Source organism: Parasteatoda tepidariorum, chromosome 11, assembly GCF_982258835.1.
Source record: "Parasteatoda tepidariorum strain Cologne lab strain chromosome 11, Ptep-v5.0, whole genome shotgun sequence".
NCBI lineage: Eukaryota > Metazoa > Arthropoda > Arachnida > Araneae > Theridiidae > Parasteatoda > Parasteatoda tepidariorum.
Window position 1 is genome coordinate 46,206,165 of NC_141765.1, and position 19,482 is coordinate 46,225,646.

The 19,482-nt window shown below is 24.8% G+C and overlaps 1 protein-coding gene across 1 annotated transcript in view; it reads right to left on the reverse strand.

The window, feature by feature from the left end:
• LOC107445725 (uncharacterized) overlaps positions 1-19,482 on the reverse strand; it is a 51,754-nt gene that overhangs the window by 17,998 nt on the left and 14,274 nt on the right. The window contains exon 2 of the mRNA XM_016060197.4: positions 14,337-14,425. Within this exon, the coding sequence (XP_015915683.1) occupies positions 14,337-14,425 (89 nt within the window). The remainder of the gene's footprint in view (positions 1-14,336; positions 14,426-19,482) is intronic.

The window sequence follows — 19,482 nt, forward strand, 5'->3', positions numbered from 1 at the left end:
AGTAACTGGATTTCTCTAAAAAAAGCCTTAACTTTTGGAACCCTTATAATCTTTCCACGAAACATTAGGGTTTCACGGAATATATTCTGAGGACATACAATGGAATTGTTCGTCATCATTTTTCGAAATTAAACAATATGGAACAAACGGTTTTAAAAAGTTGTTGCTTGTAAAAAAAGACTTAGCTAAAAACTATTCACTATTTTTAAATCTTTTGTATATAGAGCACCACTCTTCAAATTGTGAAGTGAATAATCTTCGACAGAGAACAAATATTCGAATCAGAAATAGCTCATAATGACTAGGCTGCTGTGGGCTACCAAAACTGTCATATGGTCCGTTGAGCCTATGGTTGTGCCTCTCTTTACCCTTCCCATCACCGTTGGGACACAGTGGGTGCGGTGTTAATCACATACAAAGCGATGAACCCCCATAACAAATCGGTGTTAAAAGTAGTGGTATATCTATTTGTTTGAATACAGTTCATCGATATGTAGAGTTAACTCATTGAATGCATGGTTAAATGGAATGCATGGTTCCTGAATTTATGGTTGAACCTAAGTGTGTTACTTGGAATATTATTTAAGACATATTGATTTAACTCATTGAAATGTCTATCAATGCCTGCTTAAATCAGTGTGTGCCTGGCGGATTATTTCTATATCATATCATAAACCATACTAAATAATATCATTGAAATGCCTGTCAGGCATGGTTAAATAGTCTGTGTTACTTGAAATATTATTTAAGATCAACTGAGTTAAGTCATTGAATTGCATGTCAATGCATGATTAAACCAGTAAATAGTGCAGATTTAAAGGAACTTAAGACTCTTCGGTAAGCACTCTTCATCCAGAGACAAAAATCAGTTTTAGCCCATCAACTTTTTTATTCCAAAAAATGCTAAAATTTAATTTATACCTGTATTAATCGTCAAAAGAATTTTTTCATTGATTCTATATGAGTTAAAATATGTTAAACTTCCCAAAAAGCCAAATATGTAATGCAATCGGTTTGTTTTATGGAAACTAAAGTTATTTTCAAGATGAAAACTACAGTAGTGTTCTTTTAGAATTGCCGTATTAAAACTTTTATTCAAAAGTATGTCTGGTGTGTTAAAGGTATGGTGAGAATTCTTATGATCGTTAAAAATTTAGAACTTCAAAGATACTGTAAAAATAAATGTATCAAAAACATAGAACATGCATTAAACTTGAAAAATAAACATGAATATGATGCTATATTTTCATACATGAATAGAATCACTAATATGTTATATACTTTTTTTCTTCTTTAAAAATTATGATATACGTTAAACTTCGATATCAGACGCATCACTTTTTTGGAAAAAAATCTGAATTCCCGACGCATTTGCTATTTTGATAACAGAACCTCTTTGGTCAAATGTATTTCTATGCCATCTCAATTTAACGAAATATTTTCAGACACAAAATATTTTTATCTCTCAGATTAAGATATTTTTTTAAACTCAATTTTGACTTTCTTGAAATTTAATTACGAAACATATTATCATGCTTTAAATGAAATTGTTGTTATCATCCATTCCTTAAGTAGTAGGCATGTAAGATATGTGTGCACAGATTATTTGATAAGATTAAAAACAAATATTATTTTAATGAATAAAACAAATAAATCCTTACAAGGAAGTTGTTACTGTGGATTTTAATGTTTCTGCGTGTAGCTTTTGGAAAGAATTGAAAATATTTAAAGATGATACAGCAAGGAGACATACATAAGAAGACGAAGATAATGGAATAGAAGAATTTCAGCAGACGAAGAAGCAATGATATTGATATTGTTTGATAATGACAATGATATTGATATTGTATCTAAATTGCTAAAAGTATTCAATTTTCGTTATCCCGAATTTTCGATGTGACAAAATGTTTAGTACATATCCATCATCGAGTTCGTAATATAGAGATTCCATTCAGTGACACTTCCTTAAGGTGTTTTGAGTTTATGTTTTTTTTCCTTCCTTTTTCTATTTCTTTTCTAAGGTTAAAATTTAATAACTTTGGAATATTTGGACTTAATAAAAATTTAAAAAATTTTCTGAATGATATAACATGACAGCTTGCCGTAAAAAAGGTGGTTTCTTATATATATATTTTTTTCTCTCTCTCTTGGAATAACAAGAAACTGTGACATATTCTTAACTTGAAACTTTTTTTTAAGCCATGACGTTTGTAATTAACTAAACATGTGTTTTTTTCTTGAGAACTAATGTTTTTAAATACTTTATAATTTCTACACAAAAGTTCGCTACCCTATAATAAAAGAAGATGCACTTTCAATGTTTAACCTTTTTCCATTTTCTCAAGAAATGGAAGGAAAATTATTCCTTAACTTTAGATGTTTAGGTCATGTGCTCATATTTACCACTAATGTTTAAAGATTTAAGAGGTTTGAGGGACTGGTAATAAATTACGTACGAAAAAGAATATTCTTGAACTTATGTTCGTAAGCAAAGCAATAAACTTTCAGCTTGTATCAATTACCTAGGTAATTATATGCAATAACTGCATAAAATTCCGCAAATCTAGCTTATATATTCATGGAGATATAGACATTTATATATAGAAAAAAAATTTTTTTTGCCTTCCGTTTTCCTACTTTAACTGTAAGAAATGTTCCATAAAATTAAATAAAATTTCCTGAGCAGTTTTTAAATAACAACAAATCCTTTTAAAATTTGAAAAAAAAAATTGTTAAGAATTGCTTTGCTCAAGCATTTAAAATAATCTTTATCTATCTATCTATATATATATATATATATACACACACATATATATATATATATATATATATATATATATATATATATATATATATATATATATATATATATATATATATATATATATATATATATATATATATATATATATATATATATATATATATACATAAAAACATATATTCAAAAACACTTTTTTTTCAAACACACATTTCAAACACACAATTAAAAACATTATACATATTCATACAAACATGCAAACATCATAAGTTTTATAAATGCAATCATTTTAAACTATTTATGGTAGAACAAAATTTATTTATTTCATTAGATATCATGAATTTTTTGAATATGATTTTACGTGTTTTGTGAAATAGGATTCAAGAAAATTCCAAGAAGTTTCAAACTCTTTAAGATGTTAAAACTCAAATTAAACCTTTGCTTGGATTAATTTTGAAGTTTATGAAGAATATTTGAAGAAATATTGATTTATAGGAATTTTGTTAAACCATGCAAATTTATGTGATTCGAGTTTTATATGAAAACATATAGTCATACAAATGTTTTTTAGTTTTGATTTATATAATTTAGAATATTTTTGTATAACAGTGAATTCAATAAAAGAGTTTTGAGCAGTGATTTTAAATTTTATTTTAGAATTATCGCAGCCAAAAATGCATTTTATTTGTACTTCCGAATAAAACTAAAAATTAATAGGAAAATAATTCGATTCACAACTTTTCATTCTTATCTTTTTCAGTTTTCTTGTGCTTATATGTTCTGTGATTATTCTCTTAAGCTACTCTGTTCAAATGTAAGCCCTTCTATGCTTTTTAAGACATTAAACTGTTTATTTATTTTTTAGGAATGAATTTATGTGTTTTTCAAACATACAATAAATATTTTTCCTTTTTTGTTCCCGAATAGATATAATTTTTTTTTCAGAAATCCATTGTGCTTTTTTAATAAATTATTAATGATATACGACAATGAATATAAATGAATTATTGCATTTAATATGCATATATATATATATATATATATATATTATATATATATATATATATATATATATATATATATATATATATATATATATATATATATATATATATATATATATATATATATATATATGTATGTATATGCATATATATATATATATATATATATATATATATATATATATATATATATATATATATATATATGCATATATATATATATATATATTAATATATATATATATATATTTATATATGCATATATATATATATTTATATATGCATATATATATATATATATATATATATATATATATATATATATATATATATATATATATATATATATATATATATATATATATATATATATATATATATATATATTATATATATATATATATATATATATATATATATATATATATATATATATATATATATATATATATATATATATATATATATATATATATATATATATATTAATATATATATATATATATATATATATATATATATATATATATATATATATATATATATATATATATATATATATATATATATATATATATATATATATTACAAGGAATGTCATTATCATCCTGTTCATTTTACCCCTATTTTTTTCTCTGCGCAGTAAATAACATTTCGGAATTATGAAATAAGTTCTTTTCCCGGAATACAATTCTTTCGTTTTTACCATCATATTTTCTTAATAATTGAGAAGACGTATAATGATTCGGTACAAAAATGTATTGCAAAGCACCTTGTTTGTGATTAAATTTTACTTTAAAATGTATTGAAGTTTGTAACTCCTTAAAAACAGTTCTTTTCTTATAAATCCATAAAACAAAACAAAAACAAATGGTAATTTGTTTTTTCTTCCCGAAAGAAAATCTTTTGATCCATAAAAAGATATTTTTCATTGAATTTTTTTTTATTTTTAAATTAATTTTGAAGCTTTAAATCAATCTTAGCTCTATATGCATGTAATTGCCTCGAAGTATTTAAATCAAGTTTAGCTCTATATACATGTAGTTGCATCAAGAAGTTCAAAACGGTGAATAACAACTTAAAAAGTGTTAAATTTCAATATTTTAATACGATGTTTAATATTATAAAATTACTGTACGCAAAAACATTGAATTTTTAAACACAAAGATAAATCATATAAATTTTGAGTTTCATAATTGTTTTGCACTGTTTTTATTTAACAAAATAAATACTATACCCCAGAATTCTTTAATTCTTTTTTTTTAATATGGTTAAATTTTTACTTTCTATCAAAATCAGCTAAGTCTGGGTTACAGTCGCTCTTATACATCTTATTAATTCAAAACTCTTGTTTTTAACTATATAAAACTTATTCTCTTTAGGACAAGTATAACTTTAAAAAAAAAGAAAAGGATTATGAATTTCTTTTGAGTAACAAACAATAATCACGGAACTTTACTAGTTAGACAAATCCCCTTCTCTTCCTGACATTTTTCATACATGTTTTAAAAATGTTTTAAGGGGAAAAAAACAGAGGTTCATGATTTTTTTAAAAATAATTTTAAACGCAGAAATCAGTTTCATTTTTAGCCAAATTTAAAAAGTATTTTAAAATGAGGTGGTTTTAATACAAATAATTTTTTTTATCTGTTTAATTCTATTTAAAAAATCTGTGGTGGAAATAGATTCAAATTTTGGAATGCGTTGAATCACAACATTTTGCAAACTTGCAGCAACTTCAATATGGTACCAATTTGTACCATATTAAACTATTTTTAAATTGATTTCCAATGGAAGTATGGTTCAATATAAGTCTTTTTTTAAGGTTTCAGTCCACTGTAAAAAATTCCGGATCAAACCACAGAGAAAAATAACAGCACTCAGTGTGCTGGTAGATCAAATATATCTGATTGATGCAACTAATTTTGAAATTTTTATTATTTATGATACATATCAAATATTAGTTTGATAAAAAAAAATGATCTTGTATACATAGCCTAGCTCTTTAAATATATGCAAGAAAATGAAACTGCTTAAAATTTTGGAATAATATGCATAAATCTATAATTTTAATAGATTTCCAATTTATTGACACTGTGATAAATTCCGGATCAAATGATTCCAGATAAGAGTGGAGGTATTTCTTAATTCGTTTTACCAAAACATGTTACAAACAATAATTTTTAAATGTAATAATTACCATAAAATCGCTAAATCACTCTAATTAAATAAATATTATTGTAAAAATTACGATGTAATATTTTACGGTAAAAATGGATTTTACGAATGATGCATTCAAAGTTCCGGTGCATTATACCATAATTAGATCCGGAAATTTTTTCAGTGGGAATATTATAGTTGAAAATATAGTGGGAATATTGTATACACGATATTACACTTCAAAGTATCGATATTATAATTTAACTTTGAACCAGTTCTTTTTAGAATACATCTTAATTAGTGTTTGAGATGTATATGAACAATATCTAAACGAGAATAATTGTCAAGATTACTTTTTTAAGCAATAATATTTCTTTCGAAAATTATTTTGCAATTAATTACACATTCATTTTTTTTAAAAAAAAAAAAATTTCGATTAAATATTTTTTTCAAAAAATATTTTTGAAATTAGTTGGTTTTGAAATGTCTCAAGTAAAATAAATTTGGATTCAATATATTTTTTTTCTTCTAACTTGCAAGTTTTGTTTAAATTTGTTTCAAATTTTTTGCACTTTCATCCTTAAGCTATAGCTGCAAAAAAGTAAATCATTCACAGCTTATATAACTTATTGAAAAGTTAATGAAGAGCAGAAGCCTACTTTCAAATGATTGATAAAAATTTGCGGTCTTCCTATTCCAACCGTCCTGACACCTCATTTCCTCCGCAAATGCACGGCTCGTTAAAACCCCGATATGCACCGTTCAACTTCCCTCATGTTTCACCCCAAACGAGAAAAATGTTCCGATAGACTTTTACCCCTGATAACTTTTTTTTTTATTTTTTAAATTACTTAAAATAAAAAAATACTGTTTTATAAAGATTAAATCTTAAAGGGAAGATGTTTTATTTATTTTTTTATTGTTGAAGATACAGTGCAATAATAAGTTAGAAAAAAATATTGTAAAAAAAAAAAAAAAATAGCGTGAAATATATTTTTAATCTCAGGATAAATTGTTATTTAGTTTTTACAATCTTCATCTTGTTTTCATAATCAATTTCTTCAAAGATTTCAAAAAGCATTTTAATCTGAAATGATTTCAAAAGAATGGTTTAAGAGAAAGTTCTTTTTAACTAAATGGTTATTTTGAAATTTTTTTTTTTATTATTGTATTGCAGTGATTACAAAGAATTGGGGATGCTTAATGGAGATAATATTATTAATGAAATTAAAAATGAAATTGTAGAATTTTTTTTAATTTAGAGAAAGTTTTTTAATTAAAATTTTTTTTTTAATGAAATTAGTACCATTGTATTGCATTTGTTACGAATAACTAGGGGTATCTAATGAAGATAATATCATTAATGAAGTTAAAAATGCAATTGCGGAAGCTAATAAGTTGATTTGTACGGAACATTAATATAAAAAATATTGATTTACCCTTCTTTCTCCTATTTTTTGGTAGCACGAATGCAATATATTACATTTGTTTTAAATGATCGAGGCATGAAACTAATGTTTAAACGAAACGCTTTTCCGTCGACTGTTGGCTTTAGAAATAATTTTTCATATTCAAAGGTTTTTATTTAAATATATAAAACAAGATTTTTTAGAATAACTATTTTTTGTAAAACAATGGTTTTTCAAAATAATTTTTTTTTTCAGGAAATCTACTACTAAGTATTTGGAAAAGATTTTTTCGATAAACTAATAAATTGTATCTATTTTGCTGAGTATTTGAATATAATTTTTCATTATAATCTATAATTTTCAATAATAAATTTACGGTTTAAATACCCTATATTTATTAACCAGATTTCTGTTTTTTTTTTTTTTTTTATTATTATTATTATTTTTTTTTTTTTTTTAAATCAGAAATATCATTGCTATGCAGCACGAAAATTTATCAGATATTTTTTCTTCTTGCATGAAAAACATGTGTGATATCGCAGTTTAAAACTAGCTGAGTCTATAATTTATCAACAGCAAAAAATAATAGCACTATTGTTGCAAGTTTCTAAATTTCATGTATTTTTACAAAAAGTAACAATATCTTGCCTAAGTCATTCCAGTTGACATTGGGTTTCAACATCATTGACAGCATTTCAACATCATTGACACAAAACATCATTGGGTTTTCTTACATTTTTTGATTAAACGTCTATTTTATTAAACGTTTTTATGATGCTCTGACAAATAAAGATAGTTACAATTATTTTATAATTTGGTGCGTTTTGCTTAGTTACTCAGAAATGAGATATTACAGCAACGAGAGTAAAATCAATTCAAGTATTAAGCTAAACTGAAATTAATTTATAATTTTGAAGCAAGGACTTTATCAATCTAAATATCATTTCACAAAATATTGAAACTCATTAATGTCACTTAATTGAAACTATAAAGTTGCAATACATTACAGTTTTTATTTATAAAATTGCAACATTTTGAATTTAGATTTGTAATAATGACACTTTAATGTGCTATAATTTGAATGCATTAAAATATCATTGAATGTATCAAATGTCATTAATAAATATCGTAAGAGAGCGAGATGTGTCCATGTATCACAAATTTAATGTTTAAATCATTAACTAAATGTGTATTCTCTAGAAAGAGTATTTTTTAATTTATGAAAAAACAAAAACAAAATAAATTTTATAAGATAAATTTAGTTTTTTAATGAATGTGTAACTCATAAATTTGTTATATCTACTGACTAACAAAAACTTGAAGAAAATTTATGTTAGTAAATTGCAAAAAAAAAAAAAAAAAAAAAAAAAAAAAATTAGTAATAATAAGTAAATTGATAAGCTAATAAATAATAAATATATGATAAATAATAAATAAATAAATGAAAACGTAATAATTTCTGTTTCTCGTTTAAAAGGACAATTTATTTTTAAAAAAATGGGATGGTGAGATTCTCAAGTTAAAAAATGTTTCTTTTTAGGTATTTTTGTTTAAAAAAAAAAAAAAAAAGGATTGCAAAAATTATTTGGATTCCTTATGATTATGTTATTTTCCTAATATTCAAGTTTGGGTCTGTTAAAAAATTATTTTTACATAAGCTATTTAATTATGTTTCATATAATAAATAACATGCTTTATTCAAATTTTTATTTCTTCAGGCTTTTTAAGGTAACCGGGAAAAAAGTTACTTAACGTTCAGATCGGTGTACTACATAATATATAATCTATTATTTTTTACATATTTAATAAAAATTTTGCAGTAAATATGCATTTTCATACTTATCAGAAAAAATATCTCATAGAGTACTCAAAATCATGCTAATTTTTGCAATATTTTTAAAAAATAGTTCCCGTCCATCTTATTGAATCGAAATATTCTAGAAAACAGTCTCATTTACTTCTATATCCATTTATTGTTAATTTATACATGGAAAATAATAATGAAGATTTTTTTTTCTTTTTATAATTGAAAAATATAATGTTTCACAAACCTGCAAAAATTAAATCCATATAAAAATTTTTCAAAGAGTTCAGAATTAAAAAGCAACTTGATTAAAGAGCGAAATAAAACTTGAACCAAAACAATACTGCGTACATTAAAAATATCTTTCGCTATAAAGATATGAGTAATTAAGTAGTTAATTAAGTAAAAATAAAATATATTCTTTCCCTATTGTGAAATTTCTTCCTTATCTCCCTCATTGAAAAAAAAAAAAACTAAAAAACTGAAAACTTCTTGAATGGAGGGATGTATAAAAAATAAAATTCTATTATTTTCACAAATATCTGCTAATAAATTTTTTTAAATTATTTTATAACATTTTAACAACAAAAATATACTACGTTATTTTTTCATAGCAGTTATTTATTCTGTTTGACATTCAAATAGTGTTTTACAATTTCCATTCCATTTTTTATTCCAAAAATTATGCATTTTTTTTTTAATTAATAGCAAAGCGTTGTTCATTTTTTTAATGAATTAATATATGACCAAAACAAATGCTGTTTCTAATATTAAATACAGTTTAAATCAATCAATTCACTTTTGATTAAATACGCAACTTAAACTTGCTCTCTTTTTATAAAGAGTTGAAAACCGACTCGTAAACTGTAAAAAATTCGGATTAAATTACGGTCAAAAGTACCGTCACCCTGATTGCCGGTATTTTTTTAAAATTTCTTATTGTTTTATTCAATTTTCCTTTTCAGGAGGGAGAATTTTCAAAAACCCTTAAAGTTCTTTTATATTCTTAGATCATTTTAAATCTATTTCTTATATTCCAGTTCAATTTCAAAATCGGCTGATTTGTCAAACGAAAGGTCTTTTCTTTTTTAAGTAAGTAAAACACATAAAAATTGGAAAAATTGAGATTTTTTTTAAAAATTATTACAGTGAAGCTCCTTTTATACGTCTTATAGGAGATCAATGTAAACTGATGTCTAAATTAAGAGAAGTATAACTGAAAATTAAACAAATCAATTGAAATTCATCGTAATAATTATAATTTTAATATAATAATTTTAAATAATAATTTTGATAACGTAATAGCAATGTTAATTTGACACTTAATATTATTGATATAGAAAACAATATCAGCAGTCCTTTTCAGCAATCAGTCTAATTACTATGCTATGCACTCTATTCTCAACGCCTACACTTTTTTTGACTTTCACTCATTTCGAATAAGGATAAAAATTCTTTTCAAGAGAAGAGTTAAGAATGAATTGAGACTACAATAAAACGACGTATAAATGAGAAGCATAAGAACGGTGCTTCACTGTATTATTTTAATAAATAATACTATTGATTTTATTTCGACAGCTAAAAAAGTTATGGTTTTAATTAAAGTAAGTCCGGAATATGAAAAAGCTTGAAAATTAAGAAGTTTTTGCTTTTACTATTCAAATAAATTATAACTATTCCGAACGCTGAAAAATTTATGTCTTTAACTAAAGTGATTCCGAGGCATTAAAAGTTGGAAAATTGAGACACTATTACTATTCTAATAAATAATACGATCGGCTCTCTCTCTCTCGAATATTAAAAAAAAATCATGTCTTAAATTGAAGTAATTTCGAGACATAGAAAGTTTGAAAATTGAGAAACGTTTACTATTACTATTCTAATAAATAATGCGATTGGTTTTCTTTCGAACATTAAAAAATCATGTCTTAAATTAAAGTGATTTCGAGACATAGAAAGTTTGAAAATTGAGTAACTTTTAGTATTACTATTCTAATAAATAATGTGATTGGTTTTTTTTCGAATATTTACGAAACCTGTCTTAAATTGAAGTGATTTTGAGACATGGAAAGTTTGAAAATTGAGAAACTTTTACTATTACTACTCAAATAAATAATAGAATTGTTTCTCTTCCTAATGATGAAAAAGTTATGTTCTTTGCTGAAATGAGTGTGAGGCATAAAAAAGCTTTTTGAATTATTCCGTGTTCATTACGGTGATTATTGTTTTAAAAACAATAGATATCAAAAACTGTTGAAAACAAATTAAAGCATGAATATTTTTTTTACTTAAAATAATGAAAATCACATTAAATTATAGTATTTTTATTTATATCAAAAATTAAAAATATGGTGTTTTCTAACGCAATTACAAAATATGAGAAAATTTTTGAGGAATTTATTAAATAGTATAATCGTATTCAAAAGAACCTATTCTCTTTAAATTTTTTTTTTTAATGTGCGTCTCAGATCCCCTTAAGAGTCTTATAATTAACACTATGATATCTTTTTAAATGAATACAATAAATTACTGTTTCTCGTGTCTTGGAAATCGTTAAAAAATATTTAGTTGAATTTTTTAAATGCATAAACAGAGTTGGTAAATTCATGGCAAAACATATTCAAAAAATATTTCTCCCTTGGAGGGTTTGATTGATTACACCTGACCTGAAAAGTGGTCAGTGGTCATCACCTAAAGCATCGATCATTTCCTCGATTTATTTATTGTCGGGTCAATAGCTTAATACCGTTTTTACTAGATAGCTCTGAATTATACTGTTTTACTTATAATTTAAAGAACAAAATATGTTATGCACTTTATAATATAATAAAATTTTTTGCAGAAATGTGCTTGTTAATTGTAATAAATTTATAATATCTTTAATAATTATATGATTATTTTGTTGTCTATTTTATGCTCCAGTTTATAATTACGAATACTACTTGCAAAAAACATTCAACTGCTACATTACAATGAATAATAATTTTATTATTTACACTCGATGAATTAAAATTGAATTATTATATTTAAGAGAGACGAAACCATTAAATGATACGCTAATAACTGAATGAAAATCATAAAGTTGTCTTTTTGAAAAGTTTAAGATGATAGGAACCGTTCTTTAAAATGAAAATCTTTAAAATGGTAATTTTTTCTCACTTCAAATTTTTCATAATTTCGTGGAAAGCAGGATAATTTTTATTATGTGGTTTTTTATTATTTGGCATTATGTGGTTTTTTATTATTTGGCATTATGTGGTTTTTTATTATTTGGCATTATGTGGTTCTTTTGGAGACCGCTCAGCAATGCAACTACTACTTTTCTTTATAGTTTCAAATACTTAATGAGTCGACGATCATGTCAAATCTCAATTTCAATAGTGTACACTACATTTTAAACTAAAATTTAACCACGTATTCCTTTAAATTGTAAGAAGATATGCTAATATTGTTCAGCTTTGCACCCTATTATGGTTGCAAATCTTTTAAATGATATTATGGTGTAATACGTTTTAAAATTTCTATCAGTGTTGCTTTCGGTATAAAAATCTGTGTATTTATTATTTACTTACATTTATATAATGATTACTATAATGTGGGGGTGATTTTTATTGTAATTGTATCGGAAAATACTCTTATAGGGTGAGTTGGGCTCACCCATTTATCTTGATGTTTAGACACTATCATTGCTTTTCACCACAAATTTTACGTACAAAAATTTTTGAAAAGTCTTGAATTTTTTTTTACTTATAAGCTTATAATAATAATGCAACATTGTACCATAAATTAAAATTGGAAAGATAACCCATAAACATTTACCAATGCTTAATAGCTAAAAATTTTGAATTTCATTCAGAACCTTAGAAGTTGCATAAAGTTAATTTTCGAAACATGGAAACGGAAATATCTATACTTTTAACTCTGTGACAAAAGATACTGAAACTCAAACTAAAGGACATAAGCTCACTTCGAAAAATTCAAATGAAAACCATTAAAACGAATCATCTATCTAATAGAACAAAATATATTTCAGAAATAAGTAAAATAATTTGAAAATTTTCAGAATTTTAACTCTTACTGATTAACTATTTAAACAGAATTTCTTAAACTGTAGGTCGCGATCTCAATCGAGTTCTCGGGACCTGCAGCGGGGTTTGCTAAATATCTTGACAACGTTGACATTTCTTTAAGATATTATAATTTTGCAATTGCTAAATATTTTTACACAATCTATCTAGAAATAAAATGAAATATAAGACAATACAGACAAAGGAAAAACCAAAACGTTTTGATACATTTCTTTATAATGGAAACTTGCTTTGCATGTGACGCTGTCAGTTTGGCGAATGTCAGATTCGCGCATTGCTTATGGGGTCCCACAAAATGTTGTAAATATTGTGGGATATCCACACCGGAAAGTTTAAAAAACCTTACACAAGACGAAACTGTTAGAAATTTTGGAGCGTGTTGAGTAATAATATCGTTTAAATTTGCTGCAACTTAATATGGCGCTAAGATGAATCTTATTAATGAATTTCTTCAACTTGATTACACGATTAACTTGATGACTCAACTTGAATGGAAACAAGATTGAATTTATTATTTTATTGGTGTTGCAGAAAAGTTGCTCATTATTATGATTTAATGTACCGATATTATGGTTCAACATTGGGCTGCTTTTTAATTGGTCCCATAAATTTTTCTTAAATATTATGAGATGATTGGGATATGATTGAGATACGCACACCGGAAAGTTTGAGAAACCCTGCACTAGAAGAAACTGTTCGAAATTTTGGAGCGTATTAATTGATAATATCGTTTAAATTTGCTGCAACTTAATATGATGCAAAGATGAATTCTATTAATGTACTTCTTAAATTTGATTATGCAATAAACTTGATGATTACGCAATAAACTTGAATAGAAACAAGATTCAATTTAACATTCTATGGATGTTATAGAAAAGTTGCCCAATATTATGATTCACTGCTCCCATATTATGGTTCACCATTGGACTGATTCTTATGCGACTGTTGATGATTACTACTAAGTTACTGCTAGTTAAGGTTTTCCGTAAAAATAAGAATATAACAAGCTTTTTTAAAATATGAAAATACATGAGCATGATGCAACAATTCTAATATCTAATATTATTTACAAAATGAAATGATCAAAGCAACAAGTAAAAATCTACTTACTTGTTGTTGCGTCTGTTGGAAGATATCTTGAAAAGTGATCAAGTCCACCATAATTAGAATTTTCTTCTACTTCATTGCTTGATGGAAAACTAGAAGGAGATTTAGTTTCAGATAAGTCCAAAATATCACGCACAGAAAAACTACTGGATTTAAGAACAGACATTTTGATTTAACTTTTACATAGTTGGATGAAAAAAAGATCCCGCAGAGTGACTTTTCAAGTGGAAAATGATTTTACCACCACATCTTGTCACTTACCCTCATTCTTTTTCCTGGCTTATGATTGGTTCACTACTTATTTGTTCGTCCTATAGAGGGCGGAGTTTAAAGAAACGATATTTCTGTAGATTGGGATATGATTTGAGGGGAGTGATTTATTAGTCTTTCCTATTCAACCCTCTTCCTTCCCTGAAAGTTACCTGGGACGCCCTTTTTGAATTTTTTTTTCTTTGTTTCTCATAGGTGAATTTTATTTCTACTGCAGTCTCATTGCATTTGTTATTATGCATACCAGAGAAGCTCTTCACACCACAATGGATATTATTTTACTGAGCTTCGAGTGATTGTTCCAAGAAATAATCAAAGGTTTGAATAATTAACGCTTACTCGGAATAAAGCTTAAAACTCGATAACTGATTTATTTGTTTGGGATATTATTTTGGACTATAATTTGTTTTATTTCATTTATTCCATCATAACTACTTCTCAAAGTTTTGTAGTGGTTAGATTTTTCTGCATAAATATTGCATTGTTTTAAACGCTTTGTTTTAAATATCGAGAGCACATTCAAATAAATTATTTCGTTTGCTTCGTATCGAAAAACTAATACATAACTAGCTAATACATAACTGATGAGGCCTACATTGAATGTTATTAAAACAATTATCTTTTAATCTGGCAATTGAAAAGGATTACTAACCAATTATAGTAAAGACTTTAACACTAAAAAGTTCGATTTTTTTCCCTATTTGCAAGAAATAATTCGAGGTTTGAATGATTAACGGTTATTCGGAATAAAGCTTGCCACATTTTTTTTGTTTGGAATATTATTTTGGATTATAATTTTTATTTTATTTTATTTATTCTATCGAAAATACTTCCCAAAATTTTGTAATGGACAGATTTTCTGGATAAATATTGCTTTGTTTTAAACGCTTTAATTGTATGTTCTATTTCATACTTTTACTTAGATTTATTTATGTATTATTTTTTAATGCAAATATTTAATTTCTAAATTGACAAAAAGGCTGATGTAATTTATTTTTAAAAAATTATATAATGTTATGAAATTTAGATTGCCAGTATGATTGATTTAAAATATTTTTATTTTACATTTGCTCCATTTTAAATAAACGTAAGAAAAAAACGAGTTTAATTTAAAGTTTACATAATAAGGTTAATAAGGTTAAATTCTCAGTAACTACATAAAATTTCCTAACGAGCAGAGCTGAAGAAGAAATAAAAAGTTTAAGACTAATATGAGATACGTTAAATAAATAAAAATTCTATTTTTTATATTCATAAAATAATGCTTGTGCTTATTTCGTAAGAAATGCAATATACTATACTATTTATCTGGGTGTAGCAAAAAAAACTCTTACAAAGTCATTGCACCATAGAATAGAAGTTAACTAATTTTTTTTTTTAAATTTGTGTGTTAATTTCTTTTCGTTCAACCACTTTAATTATAAAATATTTTATAATCAATTTCTTAGTTCACTTATTTTTTTCAGTTTTTTCACAATGTCAAACAAAAGATTAGAGTTGTTTAAGCAAGGAAAACGACAGTGTAAAATTGCTTGCTTGCCCAATCGTTGTGCGCAAAAGTTTAGACTCTCTAAAGCCTAGGTTCCCAACGTGGGCTCTACCCAGCGCTACCCAATAAATATTTACCTCTGTTTACATTAAATGCTATTAAAACAATTATTAATTTAGAAATTCATTGAGAAAAGGACTGCAAATCATTTATAGTGAAGACAATACTTAGCTTGCTGTTCTGATCAGAAAAATTTTAATTCCAAGAAACTCGATGATCTTTTGTTTCTTTTCGGAATTCAAACTTTTTTAATGAATTTTTAACAAATCATTTTGATAATTTTTTATTCATCTTAAACATAAAGTTCAATAGTTATGGATTTTTAAAAAAAAAATTGTTCAAAAGTTTACACTCAATTTAGGAGCAAATAATTATTTGTCTTTATAAAGTATAGTACCTTTTTCTATTTATAAGTAACAATAAGCTTTGTTCCTCTTTACATCGTTATCTATATCACCGAAAATAACTTTTGAAGCAAGTACTTTATAAAAATGTGTTGTTTTTTGACGTCTTAAAGAAATTATGACTGATTAAAAGCTTTAAATGCCAAAGTCCACTGCCTAGATCTCCATGTTTTATGAATGTCAGATTTCAGTGCATTTCTCGGAAAACGTTGTTCGTAGATATGTCACCGTGATCAAAGTTGTTGATAGGCAAAAATGTCTACAGCTAAGTAATTTTCAACATTTAATGATAATTGTCTACATATTCACGAAGATTTAATAGGAGCTTCATCTAAATTAGACAGTGACAATGTAATATTAATTTGAAACATCTAGAAACTTGTAAGCCTGTGAGCATTTCTATTTTATAACTTCCGTGCTACTATTTCCCTAATGTATTTCGTGCTAAATTTTAGTGATGTTGCTATTAAGACCACTTTTTATGTAAAATATTGCAGAAACAATTAAATTTCAACTTCAGCTATTCGTTATTTAACAATTTGCAATATCAACTTAAGAATTCTCTGGCATTAATTTTAAGCTGAAAGATCGAGAGATATTCTTATGAAATTAAAATACTTTTATCGACTTCCATGTAAACATGGGGTACAATTTCACTTGAACAGCTGTTATACTCTTTGATTTAATAAAATGAATTCCAAAAGAAATAAAATTTTATTTTTAAAGCGATTTAATGTTATTAAACCCTGTATAGGCGTTGTTGATGGGGAAAGGGAAGGTGGGTATAAGTTTCCTCAATCAATAGAAACATTTTAAAGACTCCCTCAATGTTTCGAACAAATAAAATTTTAATTAATCATCATCGATTTAAACTCGTGAATGGTAAAATCAAGGAAGAAATTAAACTTTTTGCAGATGTTTAGCAGTTTTAAGAAATATTTTTTGTTATTTGTGAAATTTAGAGAACTAGTGAGACTATTTATTTTAATTTCATTCCCCTCTAAAATTGGATACCTGCTCCGTGCCTTCTCAGCATTCATTTTTTTTCTTTTTTTGAAGAAAAAAAACTACGAAAAAAACTACTACTTAGCTTATAAATTATAACTGTTGTCTGAACCGATTGTTAAAAATGTTTGACCTTGTTACCATATGAGTCAAAAAGGAAACATTTAACGATCACAGTTTCACCTAATTATATTCGTGATTTTTTTCAGACCAATAAAAAACATGCAATTTATTATTTAAATTAATAATATTTAGTTGATTTTTTTTTACAATTGAGAGGTGATACACTAATTTCTTAACATTTTTATGTAAGGGCTACTTTAATTAAAAATTGGTGAAATAAAAGTTAAAATCAAAGCCATAGATAAGTAGGAATTTTCAATAAAATATCGATATGGTTAAAAATGCCTCATGTCAAAAATATTAAGGAATTTAAAAAAGTTTTAAAGTACTTTTTGTTTCATTTATATATATATATATATATATATATATATATATATATATATATATATATATATATATATATATATATATATATATATATATATATATATATATATATATATATATATATATATATATATATATATATATATATATATATATATATATATATATATATATATATATATATATATATATATATATATATATATATATATATATATATATATATATATATATATATATATATATATATATATATATATATATATATATATATATATATATATATATATATATATGAAATGTTATGTATATGAAATGTATTTGTTCAAAATGAAGATGAAACAAAAATAATAATATAATAATATAAAAATTAGCAAACAACTGGAAGAAAAAAAATGTTAATTTTTTTTTAAAAAATCTGGAAAATAAAAGATATAATCTTTTCATCAGCCCACACGATTATATCCGCAAAAAAGAGTGCTTTCTGATATTGTATCAATATAGCCAAAGCAAAATATATTAATACAATAGTGTGAGGAGCACTCAAAAATTTTTTTACAAAAATTACAACAACTAAAATAGAACACAATAAGTAAAAATAACACGTAAAAACAGAAAATAAAATTTAAAAAAATCTAATGACTCTCTTCATTCAGTTCAATTTTATTTTCAATTTTGCATTTCTCACTGTATGTGTGGTTAACTATAATTTTACAAACCAGAATTTCTGGTAAACTGTTACCACATAAACGAAGAAATTACCAAATAAATGATTTATAAATGGAGATATATTATATATCTCCTCGTATGAAAGGGGAGCTTTATGTACCTAAAAAGTAAGTGACATAATGCTTGAAATGTTTTAAACTGAAATAGCTTATCCTAAAATGAGCTTTGAGGATAGTGCGCGAAAAAAAGGTCATGCTCCCTGTAACTAAGCACAAAGTATTTTAAATTTTAAATTTGATGTCATCTAATGAAGATATTCATAAGTAAATAAATAAATAAAATAATTAAAAAAGAAAAGAAAGGAAAAAGAAAAGGATGAGAAAAAGAATACCTTTTTCCATAGGTAAGATTCAAATAGGAGATTATTTTTTTAGTTAACTTTGATACTTATTTTTGCTCTTGAGCATTAAATTAAACGGTTTGCAAATATAGAAAAAATAGTCTCCTTATAGTTGATAATAAAAACTTCGTTTTCTTCGTGAAAGCAATTACGAAAATTCGAGCACTGAAATTACGAGGCTCCTAGTCAGGGCTACACGTTAATGATTAAAACTTAAAATCAATCACTGATGCAGATTGATTGATTTTAAGTTTTAATAGAGAGAGAGAGAGAGAGATTATTTTACTTTTATTTAAGCATACAGCAATTAGTTTATTTTAGTTTTATTTAAGCATACAGCAATCATATTTCGTTAAATCTTTGGATTGCGAAGTAACTCGGGATCAAAATGGCAAAATATCT